The 26,141-nt window shown below is 39.7% G+C and overlaps 1 protein-coding gene across 7 annotated transcripts in view; it reads right to left on the minus strand.

Moving 5' to 3' along the window:
• Positions 1 to 26,141, minus strand: part of cobl (cordon-bleu WH2 repeat protein) — a 68,872-nt gene that overhangs the window by 33,791 nt on the left and 8,940 nt on the right. For 6 of the 7 annotated variants that reach the window (XM_053620761.1, XM_053620746.1, XM_053620722.1 and 3 more), the window contains exons 1-4: positions 9,819 to 10,348; positions 8,184 to 8,372; positions 4,515 to 4,725; positions 32 to 260 (exon numbers count right to left, since the gene is read on the minus strand). In XM_053620761.1, coding sequence (XP_053476736.1) covers positions 32 to 260; positions 4,515 to 4,725; positions 8,184 to 8,372; positions 9,819 to 9,871 — 682 coding nt within the window. In that variant the 5' untranslated portion in view covers positions 9,872 to 10,348. Of the gene's footprint in view, positions 1 to 31; positions 261 to 4,514; positions 4,726 to 8,183; positions 8,373 to 9,818; positions 10,349 to 26,141 lie in introns of those variants that run through there. The other variant, XM_053620737.1, reaches the window with a different exon arrangement.

A 26,141-nucleotide genomic window follows, 5' to 3' on the forward strand; every position in this document is an offset into this window, starting at 1 on the left:
TGTCTGTGTGTGTGTGTGTTTTGGTGCTTACCCAGTGCCTGGTCGAGCACGTAAAGCTCACGGATGTTGAGTTCAGTGAGCGACTTGTGCAGGTCCAGCTCGTGCTGGCTGACGGCGTCACGGAGCAGGAGCACACGTGCAGGATTGAATTCACACTTCTGGCAGATGGCGGGCACCAGGCTTTGCAGGGGTACGAGCGGGTTCACACGCACCACTGCCTTCTGCCCACGGTGGTAGTTTACCACCAGACGCACTGTCTTCTGTACGAGAGTGAGTGAGAGAGAGAGAGAGAGAGAGAGAGAGAGAGAGAGAGAGAGAGAGAGAGAGAGAGCCCAAGTTAGGTTGAGCTTTCAGTAATGCATTTAATAGCCTTGTCATCAACATCCCCTTGGTTGACGTTCCTTTACTTTAAAAGGTACAAGTGTCATTCAAGTAAGGATTGAGATCCCACAAAAAAAAAAATACATACATACATAAAATATATTATATATATATATATATATATATATATATATATATATATATATATATATATATATATATATATATATATATATATATAGAGAGAGAGAGAGAGAGAGAGACACACACAGACACATCAGGGGAACTTCCCCAGAAAGTATTGCAAATTGACATGGTCATGTACACGTGTTAACGGCACCAATGAAAGATGTAATCTTCCACAAACATGACAACTTATTTGCAAGATAGAGTGTAAAAAAAAAATCCCAGTCCAAATTATACGCTCCTCTCCTTAGATGTATAAAAAAAATTAAGTGAAAAACAAATAATCAGAAACATTTTAGAGGAAAATAGGAAAAAGAAGAAAAGTGACAATAACCTGCTTGCATAAATGTGCACACCCTTTATAACTGGGGATGTTGCTGTGTTCAGAATGAACCAAATCTCATTCAAGCTCATGTTCAAAAGTAATTATCATACAGCTGTCATCAATGCAATTATTCTGATGAACATCAGATCAAATGTTTCTGTAGGATCTTCTTGAGATCTTCTCGGATTCATCCGACTGCTGAAGCCATGGTCTGCGAAAAGCTGACAAAGCATGCACTTGTTGAAAGGAATCGATCAGGAGAGGGGCGCAAAAAGATTTCCAAAACATTAGATGGACCATGGAACACTGAAGTTGAGAAAATGGAGCACCACAGTGGCATCACCAAGAACAGGACAACCCTCCAAAAATTTACATAAGGACAAGACAAAAACTTACCAGGGAGGCTTCCAAGAGACCAATGGTAACTGGAGCTGCAGGAATATATAACTAATAATACTGATTACGCTCTGCATGTGACAACAATCTCTCATATTCTTCACATGTCTGGACTATGGGGTAGGATGGCTAGACCAAAGCCCTTTCTCACAAAAAACATCCAAGCCCAACTAAAATCACCCCAAGCCGTGTGGCACAATGCGTTATGGTCTGATGAGACCAATTCCAAAAGGTATGTTTGGCGCAAAAAAAGCATATCAACAAAGGAACACGATATGGGTTCATGGCGAAGCGTGGTGGTGGTAGCATCACGCTTTAGGGCTGCTTTACTTCAGCCAGAACTGGGGATTTTATCAAGGTGGAGGGAATCACGAATATCCACAAATACCCGTCGATTTTAATGCAAAATATTCAGGTGTCTCCTAGTGAGCTGAAGATGAAAATGAATGTCACTTTTCAGCATGACAATGACCCAAATCATACATCCAAATCAACAAAGGAACCGTTTAACTAAAAGAAGATCAGACCTGAATCCAACTTAAAAATTCTGTGGGGTGACCTGAAGCGGGCTGTGCACTGGCTCTAGTATGTTTTTTGCAAGAAAGAGTGGGAAAATATTACCAAGTCAAGATGCACCATGCAGATAGACTTCTACCCCAAAAAGACAGAGTGGTGTAATAAAACAAAGTATTAGTTTAGGGGTGTGCACAATTTTGCAACTAAGTTATTGTAAGTTTTTACAAGTTCCCCTTCTACCTCCCCCACCCTAAAAAGTTTCTGATTGTTTTTCACTTTATTTGTATACTTTGCATCTGCACATTAAAAGATGGGAAAAGACCTGACATGATAGATCTTAGTGAAATTCATTTACTTCACAAAAAACCCTGCCATTTTAACAGGGGTGTGTAGACTTTTTATTATCTATTGTATATAACAGTGATGGAAAAATAATATTCCGACACAAGACAAAAAAAAAAAGCAATCAAAAAAAAAAACTTTATTGTAACAAACAGGAGATTGGAAAAATCCCACTCATGAATGTGGGGCTAGTCATCGACTACTGCAACTTCTGGAGTTGAGTGTAGTCACAAGTATGTCATGTAGTCATGACGACAGCCGAGCTCAAAGGTCAGAAGGAGAGCAAGAGGGTGAGCGAGTGAGCGAGTGAGAGAGAGAGAGAGAGAGAGAGAGAGAGAGAGAGAGAGAGAGCGAGCATCAGAGAGACAGCAATAATGCATGGTAACTAAAGGTAAGACTGGCATTAAAAATTCACCACATGCCAGAAGGAGGGAAGACTCCAGAGAGTGAGAGAGAGAAATGGACACTCGAGACGAAGAGGTGGAGGCCACTGTACCTTGGCTCGAGTGTGTTCGGGAGAAGCCGGCTCTTCCTGCTGAGTTAGTTTAAAGGGCAGAGATGAAGTTACACAAAATAACACGATGAAGCAAGCTTACAATCTTCTGACTGAATCAGAATTGAATGCAAATGCAAAACAAAAAGGAACTAATGAACCGAACATGTTGGATAATGTACATCATATGCGTGTAATTCCAAATGAACTCAAAAGCTCAACAGCGAACGGAACAAAAGAAAAGAACGCTATGCCCCTAATTTCGTAGCAGGGAAGCGCTCGCCCTATTCTAACGAGACCGCAAGCTCGAGCTCTGAAAACGAGAGCACGATCTGGCCGTGGTTTGTCAGTCACGGGCATCTCCGAGCTCATGTATGCGGAAGAGGGAAGAAAGCACCGAGTGTTTTATGGCAGTTCGGGTGAAAATATCTCGGCTGGCTTCACGCGTCTCGGAGAAAGAAAATAAAACAAAAAGAGCCGCTGTATTGATGCAATGGCAGTCGTGAATAAAAGCGAGAGACAAAATCGGCTGTTCTACAGGAATATGAGGTTTGATTAAGCTCTCGGAGTCATATTTCAGCGAATTCCTGACGCTTATTCTGAAACTGCTCAAAGCACTCTAGTGAACAAAAGTAGAAAAAAGGAATAGCAAGAGGTACATGGCCAACTCGCGAGAACTACTTTTATTCTGGTCCTTTCTTCAAATGTCATACATCCTTATTGTTCAAGAATACAACGTATAACTATGACAAAATCAATATTTCACCTACTAAGAAATCAAATAAAAAAAGTTGAACTCTATCTAAACCTGTTAATGCAAGTGGCAGGGCTTTTATAAACTACAGTATTCACCCCCATTGAACTAGTCCACTATTTTGTAGTGGGAAATGGGAGAAGAGAAAAAAAAAAATCACATCATATAAGTATCAGAAGTCAACATCAGAAGTCACACGGTTGACTCAAGTGCCATTAAACAATTAAAGTGTCATGTGACGTCGATTTAAATACCGGGAACAACCTAGAGTTTGTTAGAGACCGTACCTAAACAAACAACATCATGAAGACCAAGGAGCTAGCAAACCATGTCCAAGACGATCAGGATTTGGTCGTAAAAACAAAAAACAAACAAAAAAAAAAACATTCTAAACAGCCAAGAGGATGAGAAAAAAAACACGTGCACCTTCAAATGTCAGACATATTGTCTATGCCGAATGGCAAATCCCATTTTAATTCCAGATAACAACAATATAAAATGTTGACAATGTCCTGGGGGGTATATACTTATGCAAAGCACAGGACTAAACAGACAGACAATGGCAGACCTTTCTAGAATTTTGCTTTTTTAATAACCTTTAATCTTTCATCATTAATAATCATTTTTCCGTTTCAGATTTCAGACAGACACTTTAACAAAGTCGACTAAGCCTTGACTAGACCCTGATATCAGCTCTGTTAGTACTATGTCATGCGTTATCAACATCATTAAGTAATATATTTTTGAAAGGTGTGTACGATAGTAGTAATCAGTAGTAATAACAACAATAATAATAATAATAAGGACGTAGATACTGTTACTTGAATACATAATTAAGAAGATAAAGAAGAAGAGAAGAGAATAAAAAAAATCAGCAAACGATAGTAAAAATGCAGCAGCAGCCTGTTTAAACAATGCTGTGGACATTCAGGACAGTCAGGCTACTTAGTAAAACTCTAATTCAGCATTCGGTGTAAAGATCACGTATCGATGCAGTCTATCGTCGAACAGGAAGTGGTGAACAAAACTAGTTTCAGTGCTATTTGTCCACAGAACACAAAGCGCTTACACACACACACACACACACACACACACACACACACACACACACACACAACATTAACATTTGGTGCTCATGTTAAAAATATTTCAGTGCTGGTCGTATATAAAATGCGGCTCACCTCTGGCACTTTGGGCGCGGGTTTCCTGGGTACCCGCTCCTCTGAAGTTCTCTCCTTGATGAGGGCGCGGCTGACGTGCAGTGTTCCCAGGATGGTGTTGGGCTTAAAGGAGACAGGCTGGCCCTCAGCCGACGTCAGCTCCAGTGTGTGTTCAGCTGGATTCAGGTGGTACTGAGCGCACAAGTCCACCAACACGTCCATCAGAGCTTTCCTGAGAGAGAGAGAGAGAGAGAGAGAGAGAGAGAGAGAGAGAGAGAGACAGGAGGGCAAAAGAAGGCTTGGGTTACAAGTCTTTAGTGCCAACAGAAAGAGGTGTAATTATACCATTTGACACTGAAGGGACAGAGAGAGAGAGAGAGAGAAAGGTATGGTTTCTATTTTTTCACACCCATTTTGAATTTGTACATAAGAAAACTTGAATGGAAACACCAGGAAAACACTAAACACAACACAACTTAACCCAGTCAAACCAAATCAAAACCAAACTAAACCACATTAACCCAATCCAAACCAAACTACACTAAACCAAATCAAAATAAAACTAAACCACACTAAACCAAACTACACTAAACCAAAACTAAACCACACTAAACCAAACTACACTAAACTAAATCCAAACTACACTAAACCGAACTGCACTAAAACAAATCCAAACTACACTAAACCAAAACCAAACTAAACCAAAAGACACTAAACCAAATGCAAACTACACTAAACCAAACTACACTAAACCAAAACCACACTAAACCAAAACCAAACTACACTAAACCAAACTACACTAAACCAAAACCAAACTGCACTAAATCAAAACCAAACTGCACTAAACCAAAACCAAACTACACTAAAACAAACTACACTAAACCAAAACCACACCAAACCAAGTCAAAACAAAACTAAACTTAACCACACAAAACCAAACTACACTAAACCAAAACCAAACCACACTAACCCAAACCAAACTAACCCAAACCCCACTAACCCAAACCACACCAAACTAACCCAAACCCCACTAACCAACCCAAACCACACCAAACTAACCCAAACCACACCACACTAACCCAAACCACACCACAATAACCCAAACCACAATAACCCAAACCACACTAACCCAAACCACACCACAATAACCCAAACCACACCACACTAACCCAAACCACACCACACTAACCCAAACCACACTAACCCAAACCACAATAACCCAAACCACACCACACTAACCCAAACCACACTAACCCAAACCACACCACACGAACCCAAACCACACTAACCCAAACCACACTAACCCAAACCACACCACACGAACCCAAACCACACTAACCCAAACCACACCACACGAACCCAAATCACAATAACCCAAACCACACCACAATAACCCAAACCACAATAACCCAAACCACACCACACTAACCCAAACCACACCACAATAACCCAAACCCAAACCACACCACAATAACCCAAACCACAATAACCCAAACCACACCACACTAACCCAAACCACACTAACCCAAACCACACCACACTAACCCAAACCACAATAACCCAAACCACAATAACCCAAACCACACCACAATAACCCAAACCACACCACACTAACCCAAACCACAATAACCCAAACCACACCACAATAACCCAAACCACAATAACCCAAACCACACCACAATAACCCAAACCACAATAACCCAAACCACACCACACTAACCCAAACCACACCACACTAACCCAAACCACACTAACCCAAACCACAACAAACTAACCCAAACCAAATGAAGCCAAACCAAACTAACCCAAACCACATTAAACCACATTAACTCAAACCAAACTAAACACTAACCCAAACCACACTAAACCGCACTAACCCAAACCACACTAAACACTAACCCAAACCACACTAATCCGCACGAACCCAAACCACACTAAACACTAACACTAAACACTAACCCAAACCACACTAAACCGCACTAACCCAAACCACACTAAATCAAACCAAACTAAAACCAAAGCACAAGAATAACTCAAACTAACCCAGACTAAACCAAACACAACCATACTGTTGATTATTTTTCTGTAACAGCATGCCCCAAAGTGTTTTATTCTTTATGTAGTTTACAGGTGCGAGCTATTTACTAATGAACATAACATGCGCTGTGCTGCATCCTATGCTAATGCACAGATTATCATCTCATGACTTCAAGAGACAATTATTATTATTATTACTATTATTATTATTATTAACAAGAATAAGAGATAGGTGGAAAAGAAATCATGCTGTTTTAGATTTCAGCACACAGCCATATCTGAGCCAATCAGCCACTGTGTAATAAATCTCAGGAGGCGTCTGCTTTTACTCTTTGTGATGATTATGAACAGTGTGGAGGAAGTATCTGTATGTGACACAGGCTATGTTGGTGTGTGGGTGTCTTTTTATGCTAGAGGTGTGTACAGGACTGTTTTCAAGAAAATGTTCAGATCTCTTTGCCCTTAATTTGTTGCGGCCATAACACATTCGTTTATCAGAAGTAATGTAATAGACCATACGTGGATTTATTACTCATTAATCAGCACTGAAATGTTTTTAAAGATTCAATTGTAGATGGTCTTTAGGGAATTAAGCCAAGGGTTACACAGCAATTGCAACTGAACTGTTTTTCATTTCATCATCCAAAAGATAAAAAATATATATATAACTAACGAGTGGCGTTAGACCATATTCACTGTAGCGCTGAGGTTTATCGTCCTGTGATTGTCACATGCTCTAGATCCAGTATTTATTTATTTATTTATTTATTTATTTATTTACCGTTAGTGCTGTTTTGCTTTACGGCAACATTATAACACAGTGAAATTCTTTTCTTCGCATACCCAAGCATGTCAGGAAGTTGGGGTCAGAGCGCAGGGTCAGCCATGATACAGCGCCCCCTGGAGCAGAGAGGGTTAAGGGCCTTGATCAAGGGCCCCAACAGTGGCAGCTTGGCAGTGCTGGTACTTGAACTCCTGACCTTCTGATCAGTCACCCAGAGCCTTTAACCACTGAGCCACCACTGCCCCTCATGTACAGTATCTAAGACTGGTCTTGGTCTAATAACAATTCTTAACCTGCCTAACAAATCGATTAAAGCCCAATTAAGGCTTTTACTATTGTCCAAACAATTACAAAAAAAAATTACATTACAAAAGTTTGCTTTAGAAGCTTGTGTTTACTTCTTTTCTCTTCAAAAATCAATAAAATCCCAAAGGCTGCCCAAACCCTTTGCATAAAACTGTATCTATGGTTAGCACTCTCCTCCAAGCACATTGACGCAGTTGTAGAGTCTCAGAGGAAACTTAACCCTCATCCTAGCAGACTGTTGAGACGTAGACAATGGGGTGGGAATTGGGTTTCAAAGCAAAACAAAATGGCTGAATTAGTTGGAGCAAAATATTTTGACTTGATTAGTATTGTATAAATGTTGTGATTCATATATATATGTATTTTTTAAAATAAAAAACTTGATCTGAAATAAGTCAGATGAATATGATGATCACAGCACACATTAACACATTGCTTAGAGCACTACTTAGAGCCATCTGCAATATATTATATGTGATATAACTCCAGACCAACAATGTATTTTACACCTCCTTGAAGTATTATTATTATTATTATTATTATTATTAATTGATATTAATTACCTCCCATCCACAGTGACCAGAGTTTCGTATCCATTAGGCAGCATGATTTGGAGGTCCACGGTGCTCCGTGCCACATTCTCCTTGGTGTCGGGTGCTGCTCCTCCATCGGGAATGGCATTGCGGAAGATCTTGCGAGGGGCAGGCTGGGGGGCTGAGGGCGGAGGCGGAGCACGTGCCTTCATTTTGCTCCTGTACAATAGATAAAAATGAACCGATGAGGGTACAAAAGATCTCTTTAAATAACCTTTGCACGTTGCATTTCTTCATATTTAAAATAAAAAAAAGTGAGAACGCAGGTATTCTCTACGTAATCGAATAGGTATTTTTATGAGCCTTCCTCTGAGCTATTTTTATGATTTCCTTATCTGACACTTTTGATATCACCTGGAAGATTGCCATAGAAGTTAAGACAAGTACATGTCACAACACCAGCAACAAACACCCTCATGCTGGAAAAATGATGCAGGATAAGGGACGGCCGAAACTGCTATATAATATCCCTAGCGTGATAAATACACTTTTATGACATGAGATATCATGAGTATATCGATATCTTTTTTTTTTTTATGTTGTTTTTTAATAACATTTAATCAGATTGGAAGCAGCCAATGTTAGAAATTGTACAATGTAATTTTTTTTTAAATTAGCTATATATTAAAAATAAAAGCACGTCAAAACTACATTCGAAAACATGAGCCTTTATGGCTTTCGAAGCATCTGTATGTATGAATGCAACAATTTTAAGGCTTTGATGAGGCTTGAATATATCATTCAGCTTATTTACAAAGTGACTGTACCACCTAATTAAAACTCTTTGCAATATTAAGATGGGGCAGATAACAATCAGAGAACCATATTTTAAGGCACGGCTAACCACCATAAGAAAAAGAAAAAAAAAAAAAAAAAAAGTGTACTCTGTAATTGACAAAACAAAACAAAATTTTTTTATTTGGTACGTAGCTATGTGTAAACTTAATGCACTTCATAGTGATGCAGAGCAAATCGGTTATATAAGCCACAGTCTTATATAACTGACAGTATAACTGACAGTCTGACAGTATACACAGTCACCTCGCTTTTAAACATATTGACAAAAAAAATAAAAGTGTCATGCATTTTCCCTTAGTCTGTATTAACACATTTATTGTAACTAGCAAACTAGCTACCCACATGGTATTACAATATGTTAGCTACCACTATTTTAGCCTGGTCAGTTAGGTTTCCATGCAATCCTAAACCATGGGATTAGTTCAGCACACTGAAGCTTTAACTTGCTTTTGGTTTATGAATTCCCGAGTAGCTACTTCCAGTCCATTACTTAAGACGGTCTACCAAAAATCCAGACAATAACTTAACGCGACAGATCCGCAAAAGTCTACAATTCCTCCACCACTTTCCCACTTGAGACCTTGGAAGAGAACGAGTGTAAAAATATCATTCACAGGTTGCAATGACAGCAATCTTTTATTCTGAGCTCCTTGTCGATGACAAAATACGTTCTTACACGTACGTCCTTTTACGGATATTCGCCCATCCCCTGTGCGAACCGTATACTGAAATTCCTGGTTTTAACAGACAGACCGAGCAAAGCTACTGAAAGCGAATATTCACGTGAAACGGAATCGACGGACTCACGTCATGGCTGAAAGGTCACTGTTTTCCGAAAGACCGTCTGCGTTCGATGGCATTTAGGAATACAAAAGAAAAAGAGTCATTCGGGAAGACTGAAGACGTCTCTCCTGGTCTGCTGTCAGATGGAAAACATGAACGTGCCATGGCATGTAGACCTTGAACTCAGCCTGCTAATTATTAATAAAGTTTTCATTCTCCAACACTCTAACCTTGTTGTGTCATTCGCTTGTTACGCAATCAGAAATGCCCTCTACCGCTGGCTCGGGTGAATACGCAACAGTCCAGGCCAAACCGAAAGGGTTAACGTGGATATTTGGTATTAAGAAACTGTTACACATTAAGCCATCTAGGAAGGTATCTTAGAAGCGTCAGTATTATGATAGACAGTCTGAAGATCGCCACACCTCCGATGTTGACAGGATAAGACGTTCTGAAAGTGCTCTTGTCTCGAACTCGGTGTCTATTCGAGTAGCACACCACCGCCAACAAAGAGCCTTTTAGGTTTGAGCCAAGTCCTGTGGGAGAGCAGGAAACTCTCAGCTTCCCAGCTGGCACTCCCAGAACACACAGATACCAGGTTACTAATGCATCTGCTCGGCCTTTTAAAGTTAGACCGCTTGGTTTTTATGACACTTGGGGAGGAGTTTGCGTTCATGGAAGTTTAGCGTCCAAAGTGGTATATTTTAAATAAAAAAAACAATAAATGAGATAAACGAGACTGATATCCTATACCGGTATCGGTATCGATGCATCCCTACAATTTAGGCAACCTAGCAAAGCACGCTACTATGTACTTTGACCGAAATTTTTAACCGCTAATGTGTGTGAGACGCACTCTCCATCTCAGTGGCAGGTATAATGATGTTGAGTCTTTATGGATCACGTACACGTTACAGCACAGTGAAATTCTTTTCTTCGCATATCCTAGCATGTCAGGAAGTTGGGGTCAGAGCGCAGAGTCAGCCATGATACAGCGCCCCTGGAGCAGAGAGGGTTAAGGGCCTTGCTCAAGGACCCAACAGTGGCAGCGCTGGGGCTTGAACCCCCGACCTTCTGATCAGTAACCCAGAGCCGTAACCACCAAGCCACAACTGCCCCTATATATATATATTATATATATATATATATATATATATATATATATATATATATATATATATATATATATATATATATATATATATATATATATATATATATAGATAGATAGATAGATAGATAGCGCTAGTAAAGTAGGTCCCTGAGCTAAACTAGCAACGTCAACTCTGTGCTAGATGACTAACCTGATTAAGCGATTAGTGCTTATGGTTGCCTGCTCATTCCACGACCCAAATTCGTCCTCCCTCTTTTCTGATCTCTCTCTCTCGTCCTCTCAGAAAGAGTCAGTTGATCAGGACATACACAAATCCTGACCTGCTATAGCCATAGAAACCTGGTCCTCTGTTTTCCTCACAGTTTGAGGAGTTTCCTCATTCAACTCGGCATAAACAATTCAACAAGGCATGTTCGAGCAAAAGCATCACCACAGTCTGCTGGACTTTTTGGCTGAGGTTTGGGTAAAAACCAGGCATCGTGCTGTATTCCTTTCAGTTTCAGTGCGAGTAGAATGCTAAATTATAAAACTACACAGTGTGGTAATACAAAGAAGTAAAAGCAGCTCTCAAATGACATACAAATAAAGGAAAGTTAAACAAGAATGGACAAATCAGTAGCTGGAATGTTTGAGATAAAATAAAAGAGGAAAAAAAAAGGCTCTAGGAAGATGATGTGCTACATTATAAACGCTGTTAGAAGAGGATAATAATAGTCATATACTCGCTCGGTTCCTGAAGTCTGTATTAATGCACCTAAATAGCTAACTAACTCGCCATTTATTACTAAAATTACAGTCGCTACCACTTCTTTCCAGGAAACAACAACGTGACTGGGCAGCATAAGGTTTTACTTGCCCCTTGGATTTGGTATTTATTTATTTATTTATTTGTGTTCCCTTGTAAAAGACTGAATATTTCCATCAAAAGACATTTTCAAAAGCCAGTTTAACAAAAGCTCGATTTTTCTATTTGTATAAAAAACATCTGAAATGACCCGTTTGATTTATATTTTTTTGGTCAAAAAATGGTCAAACTAAAAATATTACACAAATCATTATATTCAACATCGACATTATTTAGCCATCCAACTTACAGAAAAAACAAACAAACATCTGAGCCTTGTCCCTTTCGTACAACTCACTATGCAATACACATAGCCTACAATGTCTTCTGTGGATGAAAGCTCTTATTTCAAAGCTCACAGCGATACACTTTTACAAAAGACAAAACTGGAATGACGGCGTGTCCAAATACCTCGTTCAAGAAAGAAAAAAGAACAGAGAGAGAGAGGCAAAAAAAAAAGAGAAAAGAACTTGACTTGAAAGAAGGAGCTGGTGGATTTGGAGCGGTCATTTGGCTACGGTTCACGCTACACAAAAACAAAGCTGGCTGTTTTCTACAAATGAAAGTTCAACTTTCTGCCTCGGAGAATGCGTATCAGATTAGGTTGCCTGCACCTCTTTTTTCTTTTTTTTTTTAAACGCACTATACTCAAAACAAGGGAAGAACCGGTTGCACTTTGAGTAACTTGTATTCAAAGTGTTGGGTTTGTAATCTGTCTGGTTTTCATGAACAATAGAAAATGAAATCTAAATATTACAACAACAAAACACGTCTGCGTAGCTAATTTGGAAAAATTTTGTATATAACTATTAGAAAGCGGTGTCAAGTGTTTAGATAATGCCATCTAATTGTTCATTGCTCTAGTATTCAACACGGCAGTACACAATTATTTATATTCGCAAACTTGACTGTTCTTCAAAAGAAAGAACTGACAACGTAATCATTGTTAAATCCGATCGACCCCTCAACCATTTTCCTATAGGTTGAAATTTAAGCCTTTCTTTGGTACTAATCTTTCATCATTCATTATGTCATTTCCTTCAAAGGTTTATTGTCTTCTCAAATGTCATATTTGCACAGCGGAAGGTGTAGTAAAACCAAAATGACCTGTCTAGCTAGATCAGATTGCAACTTCTTTACAGACAGAAACTGGCACTGTTTGCTATTAAAACTGAAGTCAATTATTTCTAGTTTATACATTCTAGTACTTTCTCACTAGCTTATTAATGGGATAAAACCCGTGTAGCTCTTGTGTATGATGTAATTGGTGTAAGTAAAGGACAATATTGTGGACTGTGTAGATTGCTAAAAGTAATTCCCACGATTAAACGTAGCTGATGCAACGTCAGTCAGGTGGTCAGACTACGTATCATTCAAGCATTCATTCATCTTCAGTAACGGCTTTATCCTGGTCCTGCTAATTACTGTAGCTGGCGATGCTAAGAAGTGGGTGGACAAACTGGACATTGATGTAGCTCTGTATGGCAAGCTAGTCTGTTAGATAAGTGTGTTAATAAAAACTAAGGGAAATGAATAAGTATACAGTCATGTAACACGTTATGAAAGTTGTGGGCTTTATTTTGCTCATACCTACGTGTGCCTGGTTCTGAATAGATTGTCAGATCACAACTATGTCCATATACTATATAGTGCCCCAGGCAGTGGGGTTCGTAAACACATGCTTGACCATCACACCTATATGAGATTGTTGGACACACCATTCCAAAATCATGGGTATTAACATGGAGTTGGTCCACCCCCACCTTTTTATTTTTTGCAGCTATAACAGCCTCCATTCTTCTCAGGAGGCTTTCTACAGGATTTTGGAGTGTGTCTGTGGGGATTTGTGCCCATTCAATCAAAAGAGCATTAGTGAGTTCAGGCACTGACGAGAAATCCTGGCTCGCAAATGACGTTCCAGTTGAGGTGTACAATAGGGTTGAGGTCAGGGCTCTGTGCAGGTCACTGGAGTTCCTCCAAACTAAACTCAACCATGTCTTTATGGACCTTGCTTTGTGCACGGGGGCAGTCATGCTGGAATAGGAAAGGGCCTTCCACAAACTGGTGCCACAAAGTTGGACACATACAACTGTCTAAAGTTCACTGGAACTAAGAGGCCCAAACCCTGAAAAAAACAGACCCTCCTCCATCAAACTTTACTGTTGGTACAATTTTTCTTTGCACTCTGGTAGTTAGCGTTCTCCGGGAATGCCCCAAACCCAGATTCGTCCATCAGACTGCCAGACAGTGAAGCATGACTCATCACGTCAGAACACATGGCGGTGTGCTTTACCCCACTGTAGCCAACGCTTGGCATTGTGCATAGTGATGTTAGGATTGTGTGCGGTTGCTTTGCTATAGAAAGAGCTCCCAATGTACAGTACTCATGCTGAGGTTGCGTCTAGAGGCAGTCTAGAACTCTGTAGTCAGTGATACAACAGAGAATAGGCAATTTCTATATCCTAAGGGCTTCAGCACTAGGGTGGGCCAGCTCTGCGAGTCTGCATGGTCTAAACCTTCATGGCTGAGCTTCCATTTCCATTTCCATACTGAGATCCCTTTTTTTTCGAGGCAAAGTTCACATCGGCAGATGCTTCTTGTGAATAGCAAACTCAAAATGTTTGCTTCGTTTTTTATAAGTCAGGTTAGCTCTAACCCAAACCTCCAAACTCGTCTCATTAATTCGAGGCCAGGTTTGCCAACTTCCAACTCTAATTTGTGCCTAGGGTTTCACATACTTTTCCCAACCTATACTGTGAAAATTTGAATGATGTATTCAATATGTACAAGAACAATACAATAACTTATGTGTTATTAATTAAACACAGATTGTGCTTGTCAACTACTGTAATTTAGATGTAGATCAAACCAAATTTTAGGACAATTTACACATAAATGCAGGTCATTCTAAAGGGTTCACTTCACATACTCTTTCCTGCCACTGTAATTAATGAAGTCACAGTATAGCAGCTGAGATATCTTTAAATCTGCACAACCAGGAAATTCAATGCTAAGGAATAAAAACACAATTCGATGTCAAAAGTCTTTTAGGTCTGTTTGACCACTCGCATTGAGTCTAGGCAAGTCTCATGACAAAATCTGTTATGACAGTAGAAGTGTGCTGACTCAAATAAACAAGAAAATCTGTTTTCAGAAGACCTCCTCAAGCAACTGGAGCGTAAAAGCTGACCAGTACACAGTTGGCCAAGTAATAAACAATGGCAGCTTTATAACAGCCCATTAATCTTGCTTTTATACAGGCCTTTGTGGGTTTTTCAGTTTGAACAAAATGGTACATATCAGAATGTACAGTCACTGAATGTCTTCAGTAAACAGGACAAACTGTTAAAACCACAGGATGATTCATTATTTCTAGCTAGACAGGAGGAACTTCTCCTTTGGAAGGCTGGAAAGGAAAAATCCTAAAAGGTATAAAAATGTACAATGGAAGAAATGGCAGTTATAGCCACCATGATTCAGAGAGAATGATTTAAAGGGGGTCATGAAGATCACTGGTGCTCCCATGAAACACACAAGGGCCAGGGATGGGCACAAATACTTACAAAACAAAATTATATAGGTAAATGTGTATTATCTATCTATCTATCTATCTATCTATATCTATTATATCTATCTATCTCTCTCTCTCTCTCTCTCTCTCTCTCTCTCATATATATATATATATATATATATATATATATATATAAAAATACACACACACAGTCATGTGAAAAGTATACCTGATGGAAATTGTTGGCTTTTTTGACATATTTGAACAAGAAAAATTTTGATCATCTTTGAAAACACTGCCTATTAATAAAGTTGATATACTTGAACAAAACCGCAAAGAAAATTTGTATTTTCAATCATTTATTCAACAGAAATATCAATAGATGTGATATTTGTCTGTGGAAAAAGTAAGTATACCCTTGGCCTCAGAAGCTACAGTACTATTACTTCTTGTAGGCATCTTGTATAATTGTCCACCAGGCTTGCTGGAATTTATGATCACTCTTACATGCAATCTTTCAGTTGCAAGATGTTTGAGGGTTTTCTTGCATGTTATGCCCATTTCAACCCCCCCCCCCCCCCAACATTTCAATGATATTCAAATCTGGGCTTTGACTAGGCCGTTCCATAACCCACCGTTTCTTCTTTTTGAACCATTCCTTGGTGGATTTGCTCGTGTGCTTAGGATCATTAGCCTGTTGAAAGGTCCACTTTCGGTTCAACTTCAACTTCCAGACAGATGGCCTCACGTTATCTTTAAGCACTCTTTGATATGATGCAGAATTCATAGTTGGATCAATGAATGCGAGCTATCCAGTTCCTGAGGTAGCGAAGTAACCCCAAACCATAACATTCCCAACACAGTTGGTATGAGGTGCTTCTCCTGAAAAGCTGTCTTTTTGGTCTGTGCCAAGCATGTCTGCTGTTACTGTGGCCAAACAATTCTATCTCTGCTCCATCTGTCCAGAGCACATTATTCCAAAAGGCCTGGTCTTTGCCTATATGCTCATTGGAAAACTGTACTCTTGCAAAGGCTTGCAAAGGTCAAATTTGAGCACTATTTCTGATTGTAGAAGCATGCACTTTGACACCAGCTGCAAGACTTACTAGCAGATCCTGAGATTAAATTTTGGGGTTCTCGGACGGTCTGACCTTGGGCTGAATTTTCTGGGACGGCCAGTCCAGTCCTGGACAAATTGGCAGTTGTTTGGAATCTTTGCCATTTGATTTTCCTTACAGTGGAATGGTGTATTTTAACTAGCTTGGAGATTTTTTAAATCCCTTGCCAGACTCATGGGCATTTTTTTTGTGGAATTCTATGTTTGATTTACGCTAGATTTAACGGGACCCCAGTCTTCCAAACAGTTCCACTTCCAACTCATCAGTCCACAGAACATCGTCGCAAAAGGTTTGAGGATCATCAAGGTGTGTTTTGGCAAAATTCAGACAAATTCAGCCTTAATGTTCTTCTGGGTTAGCAGTGGTTTTCACCTCACCACTCTTCCATGGATGCCATTTTTGCCCAGTGTCTTTCTGATAGTGGAGTCATGAACAGTGACCTTTATTAATGAAAGAGAGGCCTGTAGGTCCTTTGATTTTGTCCTTGGCTCTTGGACTTGCTGGAGGAGTCGTCACTGTGCTCTTGGAGGAATTTTGGAAGGTCGGACATTTACGGGAAGGTTCACTACTGTGCAGTGTTTTTCCATTTGGAGATAACGGCTCTCACTGTGATTCTCTGGAGTCCCAGAGCCTTTGAAATAGCTTTGTAACCCTTCCCAGACTGATGTATTTCAACCTTCCTCATCATTTCTGGAATTTCTTTCAACTTTGGCATAGTGTGTTACTGAGTAAGACCTTTTAACCAACTTCATGTTGTTGAAAAAGATTGAACAGGGTTTGCAATAATCAGGCCTGGTTGTGTCTAGTCCAGCTGAACCCCATTATGAATAGTTTCATACATTTGGTGAATTAATAACTATGGGAACAAATAAATTTTCACACAGGCCCAGTTGGTATTGGATAACTTTGTTGCTTCAATAAATATCATCACTTAAAAACTGTATTTTTTGTTTACTCAGGATTCCTTTGTTTAATCTTAGATTTTGTTTTAATTTCTGAAACTATTTAGTATGAGATATACACAAAAACAGAAGAAATCAGATACTTTTTCACAGCACCATATGCATCTCACAAGCTTTACAAAAACACTTTCTGTTCCATTTTGGTCGGAAACTTATGGTCTACACCAGAGCGTAGTGATGACAAACAATAACAGCATGTTATCTCTTTATAACCATGTTTAATGTTAGTTACCAAGTAATTCCTGTTACTACTTATATTATTATAACAGTTATAAACAGTCCTTCCCTCACCCAGTCTCTTTAACTTGAAGTTAATAAAACACATCATGTTTCTGAGAAACTGCAAAGCATAAACTCCTCTGTCCTGAAGAATTTCCTTTACCTGCAAACTGACTGTTAAAGCGCTGACACTGGCGACTCCTTCCAAAAATGTCAAATGTCTCCTCACAGAGTATCCAGAATATAAATCCTTGTATAATTTGTTACGATAGACATAATGATTTATTCGAGTAACATAAACCTTGCAGACAGAACTAACGTCGGGAAATTAGTCAAACCTTTCCGACCAATATGATTTGAGAATTCCCCAACACACCCACAATCCACTTCCACAGGAATTCTAAGCTATCAAAATGAGCAAAATGCTCATCCCCATGTGAAAAACAAAACAAAAACCATCCAATAATGAAACAAATTTAATTGTAAATTAGCCATAACAAACAGACATTTTCAAAATCCCAAAGTGCCAGGAGTTTCAGCTGACGCTGCCAAAAATGACCTACGCGTGCATCACCACAAATCAGCTTTAATGGACTAACACTTGTTCGGACATAGCCGAGAGGCTTGCACGTTTTGTTCGCATTGTCCTGCGGTGTGTGGGCGAGTTCCTTCGCTCGGAGCCTCTCAGAGAAACATGCCTCTTAGCACACATGCTGATCTCTTAGCAACCTATATTTATACATGGAGGAAGAGTGAGATGGTGGGACTGAAAGCCCCCCACACCCTGAGCAGCTGCAGGTTTAAAACCGTTGCTTCACTCAGACGACAGATGAATCGAGGGGGGGGGGGGGGGGGGGTCACATTCTGGCATTCGTTGCTAGGCCTCCCAGTTTCCTGTGTCCACTCTCACTCTCCGGGTATATATGAGCATCTTGACCAATGAAAAAGCGGCACCATTTTGATAGTAAATAGCTGACGACTTGCATGTTATAATTCAAACCTTATAAAAGTGACTGCCACTATGAATACAAGTTGGGGGAAAAAAAAAAAAAAAAAAACACTCAGTTGTGCACTGTTGTAGGAAAATTATCAATGACAGGGTGGTGTGACTCCACCTGATTCAAAACGGAGTTACCGTTACCATCCTGAAGAGCTTTATTCCTCTTATACTACAGCAATTTGCTCAAATATATTTATTAATGAATATATTTGACAACAAATATTCTTTGTTAATAATATTTTTAACCATTTATTGTTCCATTTAACGTCCGTGAAATAACTTAGTTCCCGTCATCACTTGTGTTATAATATCTATAAACGGATGTTCCTTCACCAGCCTTTCCCATGATGGAAAACTTCCAAGAGCTGACACTGGAGACTCCTTCCTTAACTACTAAAACACACCAAGCATCACCATATGAACACACACACACAATCTGATCATCTATTTGTATCTATCTATTTGTTAAGTTAGCACATTAATACCATACTCTGATTTGCCTTGCAGCCGAACTACCAAGCTGTACCAATCAAAATCAAGAATTCAAAAAAGGTATAACTATGTTGCTAACAGTGGTGATGTATCTTCTGTAACAGTCTGTTAACAACCTGTTAAAAGTGAACCGGCTAATTGACAAAAATATTTGAATATACTCAAATTATATTATACGCAAATACCCAAATTCCATTTTAATGAAGCGATTTGTTTAAATATCTTTATATTTGAATAACCATGCCTATCACTATTCAGGGCCTCGTATGCTTAGTACACCTCATATGTTGTGTGGATGTCGAGGGATTTTAGACCAAGTCTGTCATGATGTAAGATCAGAACACAGTGAGAGGAGTGTATAAAGGATAAACACATAAATATGGAGGAATCACATTTCATATCTTGAATATCATCGAATAAAAATTAAAATAAAGAATTAGACCATGTTGTTCCCAACCTGTTAGGGTTTCCCTGCATTAACATGCAGATCCAGGGTGTTCGAGCAGGGAAACAACAAAGATGCAGTACAGTGGTAATCCAGGAGCAAAGTTGGGAACCACTGGATTAGGCTTTCTTTTTTAACAATAGTTAAGACTGACTGACTTAATGACTAACTGATTGAACTACTGACTGATTGAATTACTCATAATTACTGACTGGCTGAATGATTGACAGAAAAGTACTAGCTGAATTACAAACTTACTGGCTGACTTACTGACTAAATGAATTTTTTTCAAGTGATCAAAAAATCGGAACATGTAACTCATTGGTGTTTCGCGCTGCCCAGGTGTGCGCTGTCAAATTGACTGTTTAAAGAATTTACAGCTCTGAAGGTCTACTCTTGGGTTGAGCCCAAGTTTTCACCTGTGAAGGCTGCATTTGTTGTTAAAAAGGATAAACCAACAGGAAGACCAGAGAGCTGTCTGTGGGAGAAAAGCAAGCAATTTTGAACCTGAGAAATCACACACAAGCATTAGGCATAGCCAACACAACTATTTGGAATGTATTGAAAAAAGAAAGAAACGACTGGTGTACTAACAAGCAGACATGGAACAGATCAGCCAAGGAAAACAACTTTAATATCTTTAATGTACAGTATAGTGAAAACAATAGTATTGGCCTTGCTGTTCCAATACTTTCAGAGGGGTCTGAACACTTTCCTTACTAATTCAACCCAATATGTGTTTTAAAAAAACTTTGGTTTGCGTAAACCAATTTCACTCTTCATGAAACAAACCTGCAATCGTTAGCGGCCGGCAATTCATTTGCAAACTCACCAGGGAACGTCCAACGTAGTTACAGAGGCAGATTAGATGAAGTGCCGTCCTTAAAGGAATAATCCAGTGGAGAGTTTTGAGCCAGATGCTGTGTGCATCTATGATTCACTCACCCGACTCGTAAATTTGATCGATTCAGTCACCATTTGTTGAGTAATTAGGATTTTAATATTCAGGATGTAATGTGAAACATTTGTTCAGAACAGTTCCTTCTCACTTCAAAGAGGGCGTTCGGGTCATTTGAACATTTCCAACATTGATCGCCTCTCCCTTTTCCCATGGGTGTGTGCATGAGGTCATGCCGTATAACATCGATGCTCACTGGTCAATGGTATTTGAGAAGTTTAGTGAAACGCTCATTCTAGGATAAAACTGTATGTGCCTCACGTCCACTTGCCTTCACCCACAGTGTCGAGCTTTAGTGGTCTTGAACGTTCTACAGCTGCTGGAACAAACGCAGAGCTTTCTCCAGGGAGATGGAAAGCACGAGGTACAAACACACAGTGGTGTCCTGGGACCAATTACTCACCATAAGGAGGAGAGAGAGTTCAAAAGATTTAGAGAGCTCTCCTCCCTTCACGGCAGCCACATGTGGCAAAACGTCCGCCTTCAGAGAGGAATTAATGAATTTTTGCCAAACGGCAGCCTAGCTCCTGTTTCCAAACAGAATTATATTCATTCTGGAAACGCTCCTATTAATGTTTCGCCCATGCAAACGTAAGAAGAATAACACGTGATATACCGTTCAGACCTGCGCTCATATGAAATTTCATATCACGCATCGTGCTTATCGTGGTTGATGATATTATCTAGGTTATGCGTTTAAAATATTCATTTACCTGCACCTGTTCTCTTGGGGAAACATTTTAATATTAAATGAACTTAAGATCTTATTCATCACACGACATCACTAGTAGTCCGCAGTCCACATAACTTCACCAACAGTCGCTTACTAGGTTCTCAGATAAATACCGCAATGAAACTCTTTAAATAGAGCTGGCCCTGGGACACAAACCCACCCAGATTCAGCTCAGTTAATGTTCACACTAAACATCAGAATGTGGAAAAAACGTGATCTCGGTGACCTCGACCGTGGCGTGGTTGTTAACGCAAGATGGGCTGGTTTGAGTATCGTATCTCCTGGGATTTTCACCCATAAAAGTCTCTAGAGTTTATACAGGATGGTGTGAAAAACATACAACATCCAACGAGCGGCAGTTCTGCTGGCGGAGACACCGTGTTGATGAGAGAGCTCCGAAGAGAATGGCCAGACTTGTTCATGCTTGTTCAGTAACTCAAACAACCACTATTTACAACCGTGGTGAGCAGAAAATCATCTCAGAACGCGCAAACACATCAAACCTACAAGAGCCGAAGTCCGTACAGGGTTCCACTCATATCAGCCATGACCAGGAATCTGAGGCTAAAGTCTGTACAGGCCCAGGTTGTCTTATTTGTTTTGCTTTTTTCCTCCCAGGATCTGTGTTTGAGCTTCTTAGAAACTTGTATGTACAATAATTATCACTCAATGACTAACTTTTGCTGGTGACTCAATGTCATGAGAGTTGATGCATTCTGGAAATATCCAGAATGAAGAACTTTCCTACCAAAGAAAAAGAATTCTTCATTTACTATGCACCACTCCTCTGCATATAAAACAGGTCCAGCAGTGAAGTGATTAGCACCAGCTGACTCGTGCTTCTGTGCAGATGGTCCTGGAAGTGCGTATACGCCTGTTCCTCTGGCAATGGCTTCAACATAGATGCTCCTCATTGAGCAAAAGGATCTCGTGAAGCAAAATCGCAGAAGTGCTTCGAATCCCCTCTTGGCATCAATCCTTTTGTCATGGCTTTGCATCATGGGAAATCCTTGCACCGCCGAACCTGAAATGCAATAAGTGCTGGTGTCAGCACTATCCGATTCTGTGTGGGATGGGTCTCTGATTTTGAAAGCAATTTCAAAGAAAGAGCAACGTTTACACGAGCCTCATCCCCAGACGTGGCATTTTCATTTTTGCTGGGATTGTTTGCGCTGTGTTCTGGAATAATTGCCAAGTAATTGATGTGGTTTTGTTTGATGTGGGCTGGCGAGCTTTTTAGAGCATGCTTACGACGGTCCATTAAGAACCAGAGCTGTTCTTGCAGGTCAATGAAGGAACATCCAATGGAGTCCAAGCCAATAAGATATGATTATTATTGCTTAACTGTTACTGACTATATTACTATTAATATTACAAATAACAATGAGTGCGTTCAAAGTGTTAAAAATGAAACAATGAAAATGAAAATGAAACAAGTCTACAACTTGCGCAACTGAAATAAACAGAGGTTTTAATTGCAGACTTTTGGATCATATAGCAAGTTACATACACAAACTTTTGAGCCAATCCAAGTTGACTATATTTTTAGTGGAATAATTATCAATTGGGGAAACTGTGATTTGCCTAAGTACTATAACACTTCTGCAGACTTCAAGCTACTTTACATCTACAGTCCCCAAATTTAGAATTTAAATAATAGGGATGCATTGAAACCATTTTTTTTTTTCAGATCAAGTACATGGTGTTTTTCTTTTTTTCCATCAATACTCATTAAAACAGATGCTGAAAATAAAATGCGTAACATATTTAGCATTAATTAATCAGGGAAGTCACAGAACATTTTTACTGACCTCTGTTTCCACAGTGTAAACAAGTTTCCAACTGAATAACGCACGTTTCTGTTTACATCGCATCAGAATGCCTTGTTGTCAGCGACTGATAGTGACATACTGGGTAAGCGCTGCCATTTTCACTCACCCAGCATTGACTGCTAATGTTTTTTCTCGTCTAGTCGGAGTTGGTTGCTGCCGGGTGCTGCTAGCAATGAACTCCTCGTGCTGAGGTTTATGTTAAAAGGGTTTCACCAGATTACTTGTATTATTATATGCTGTAGCACAGTTTTGCATGCTGTTTTGCATTGATTGCAATCACTGATCGTATAGATCGCCGTCATTTGATGTCATTTAGTTCGACAGTGTACACTAGGCCTAGTGTGATGTGGTAATCAAATGTTGGCATTTTATTAATTTTATGCAAGTAAATGAGCATGTATTGGACAGACAGCCAATGCATCCCCAACTAAGCCTAATTCTGTAATGGCTTTTTTACAAATCTAATCACAAAACTTGAAATAAAAATCGACCCAGACCTACTTCTTGTTCTTATTTTAACTCAAGCCACCTTTTACCTCACACCTTTTTCAAGGGATACAGTTAAACCAACAAGCTAACTAATGCCTTACGTACAAACCTGTCCCTTTAAGACAGACGTTCACCTAGTAAGACAGGTGTGCAAGATAGGAGGTAGCCACGGGGGACAAAGAGTGTGTGCAGAGGCTGGGGCTCGGAGAGAGCAGGACCTCAAGGGGGGTGGAGGGGTGTTGGGGGTTGGAGACAGAGGACTGAGACGGAGCAGCAGCAGGAAATAACAATTAGCCTGTTCCATAGTCCCTGAGCAGCTGAGCTGAGAGCTGCAAACCGGTAATCACTTCTCCTCGCTCTGCATGCAGACTTTCACACGTCGGAGGTGTGTGCATTCACGCTCTTCACACTCAATTAACACCTGCGGCGTTATAGCTTGGAGAAAATGAAACTAATTTATTGCCTTAGTGGTACAGAATGTAATGAGTTGAGCGCTGGGTTTACATGATCCTCCCTGGGACATGATGAGGGAGGGGTCTAAGCACAATAATCACATTTGTACAGTTTTTAATTAACATGACGTTTCTGAGCCATGTCCGGTGTCCAACTTTGGTGACTTCAGCTGTTGCGATGGAGCTAGTGATTATTGATTTGTCTCACTGTTGGCTGGTTGTGATATTGAACGGAGGGCTCAAATCTACTCTATATCTAGATCCATCAATAGCTATTACGGTTGAACTATATGAAGTATGTGAAGGCTCATGAATGGTATAATAAGAAGGATGTAGAAGATTTAATTATTTAATTTAATTACTGTTCTGATTAATATCTCTGGCTGGAATCACTTTACAATACAGCACAGCGACCTTCAGTAATCAACTAATCGCTACTAAAGCACGACTTTTATCATTATTTATTTATTTACCCACAAACAACAGTTTCTCGTTCATCTTTGGCTTAGTCTTGATCCAACATCTTCAAGTGAGGCGAGATCCCAAATGGCTTCCTCGTCACTTTCTTTGTGGCATACATATCTACCTACAATAGTACTTTTAGTGCAGTGTAGAACACTAAGTGAGATCCAGCCAGAGAAAATACATGTGGTTTTTTTTTTCCTTTTCGTTTCACTAAAGTTCAAAGTATTGGCACCCGTGTCTATACATACTGACTTTAATACTCGTAAAATGAAATCAGGTATTTTTCTACTCGTGCCTGTCACTAGTCACTAACCAGCAGAGAAACTTTTCCTACTTTCACTTTGGTATGGTAGAAAAGTGATGCATACTGTACACTAAGCCAAGATAAGGAAAGTCTTGGGTTTGGATTTGTCACCAAGCAATGTCATACCACACCGTTTTGTGGAAGAAAAAATGCTCTACAGCATGCTATGATTTGCTCAATAGGCAACTTATGAAAGGGTTCCCCAATGTCATCATTAGGGTCATGGGGTTCATACCTCAAAACACTCAGATGGCAACATCCAAGGTTTATTTCTTACTGAAAATAATATCAGAATGTATTTGTTTGGATATATATCAGAGGTACGAGGCTGTCGCCTGCAGTATGACCTTGTTTTAGTTCTACATATAAGGTGAAATAGTGTCAGAGACCATAAAAGCAAATGCAGTTTATATACCGTATATTGTCAAACCTATCAGACATTCCTTGGCAGATCAGCTACGTTGATTTAAAGCTACAGCGTGTACAATTTGTTTTTATTCAAACTGAGATAAACACATGATATTCCTGTAATAGTAACTCGCAATAATTTACAGTCAGAGCTGTCTGGCTCAAATAGGCGCACGTAAGACGTGTCTATTAACAGAGATCTCCCCTTAACAGACCGGCAGTCTTCTTAACATAGTGCAGACGTTCCCTTTCGGCAAGGTTTTTGGTTTAAGATAAGCTAGCTTGGGTTAGGTGGCTAGCGTTTTAACATTCCACTGGCTCTACAGTGTGTTCTGATCTTGCCAAACAAACATGGTGAAATCTCTGCATCAGGAAACGCTATTTAGAAAAACCAGCGCTGCGGGATAGCCGCAAGCACAAAATCGCCAATAGTCCCAAGCTAACCGGAGAAAGTTATCCAAGAAAGTTTTATTCGTATCGTTGTGTGTGTACAGTGGACACCAGTATATTTAGGCATGCCATTTAGTGTGCAGGATGAGGTATGGGAATTTTCCTTCCTTGAATGTGTATATTACTTGCCTCTTGCAATCGACCCATCGGATTAACCCGAAAGTTCCTCTCAAAAACATGCTGCTCTCAGGGAGGACTGTGTGTGTCTACATATTCATTTTTTATGACAGTGGAAAGTATGTTGATTCTTAATAAAGCACATCAATAAGGCTATAAATATTCATTTCCATTTGAACAAGAACACAAAAGGGGTTAAGAGTGTAAACGGGTCAAACACACACCTTCGATGTGTGCGATGACGAGGAGTAATTGTAAGCGCCAATAAGACAGAGTAAGTAAGGAGTGTTTACGTCTCTATGCCTTGATGCTACAGAAACCAACACCAGGCCTACCTATTAATGAGCCTGACTGCGGTTTCCCAAAATAGGCACTCCTAACCGGTCATATGACGCAGGTCAGCACATGAACTTTAAATATTTACAACAGTTATG

Source organism: Ictalurus furcatus, chromosome 1 (assembly GCF_023375685.1).
Source record: "Ictalurus furcatus strain D&B chromosome 1, Billie_1.0, whole genome shotgun sequence".
Classification (NCBI taxonomy): domain Eukaryota; kingdom Metazoa; phylum Chordata; class Actinopteri; order Siluriformes; family Ictaluridae; genus Ictalurus; species Ictalurus furcatus.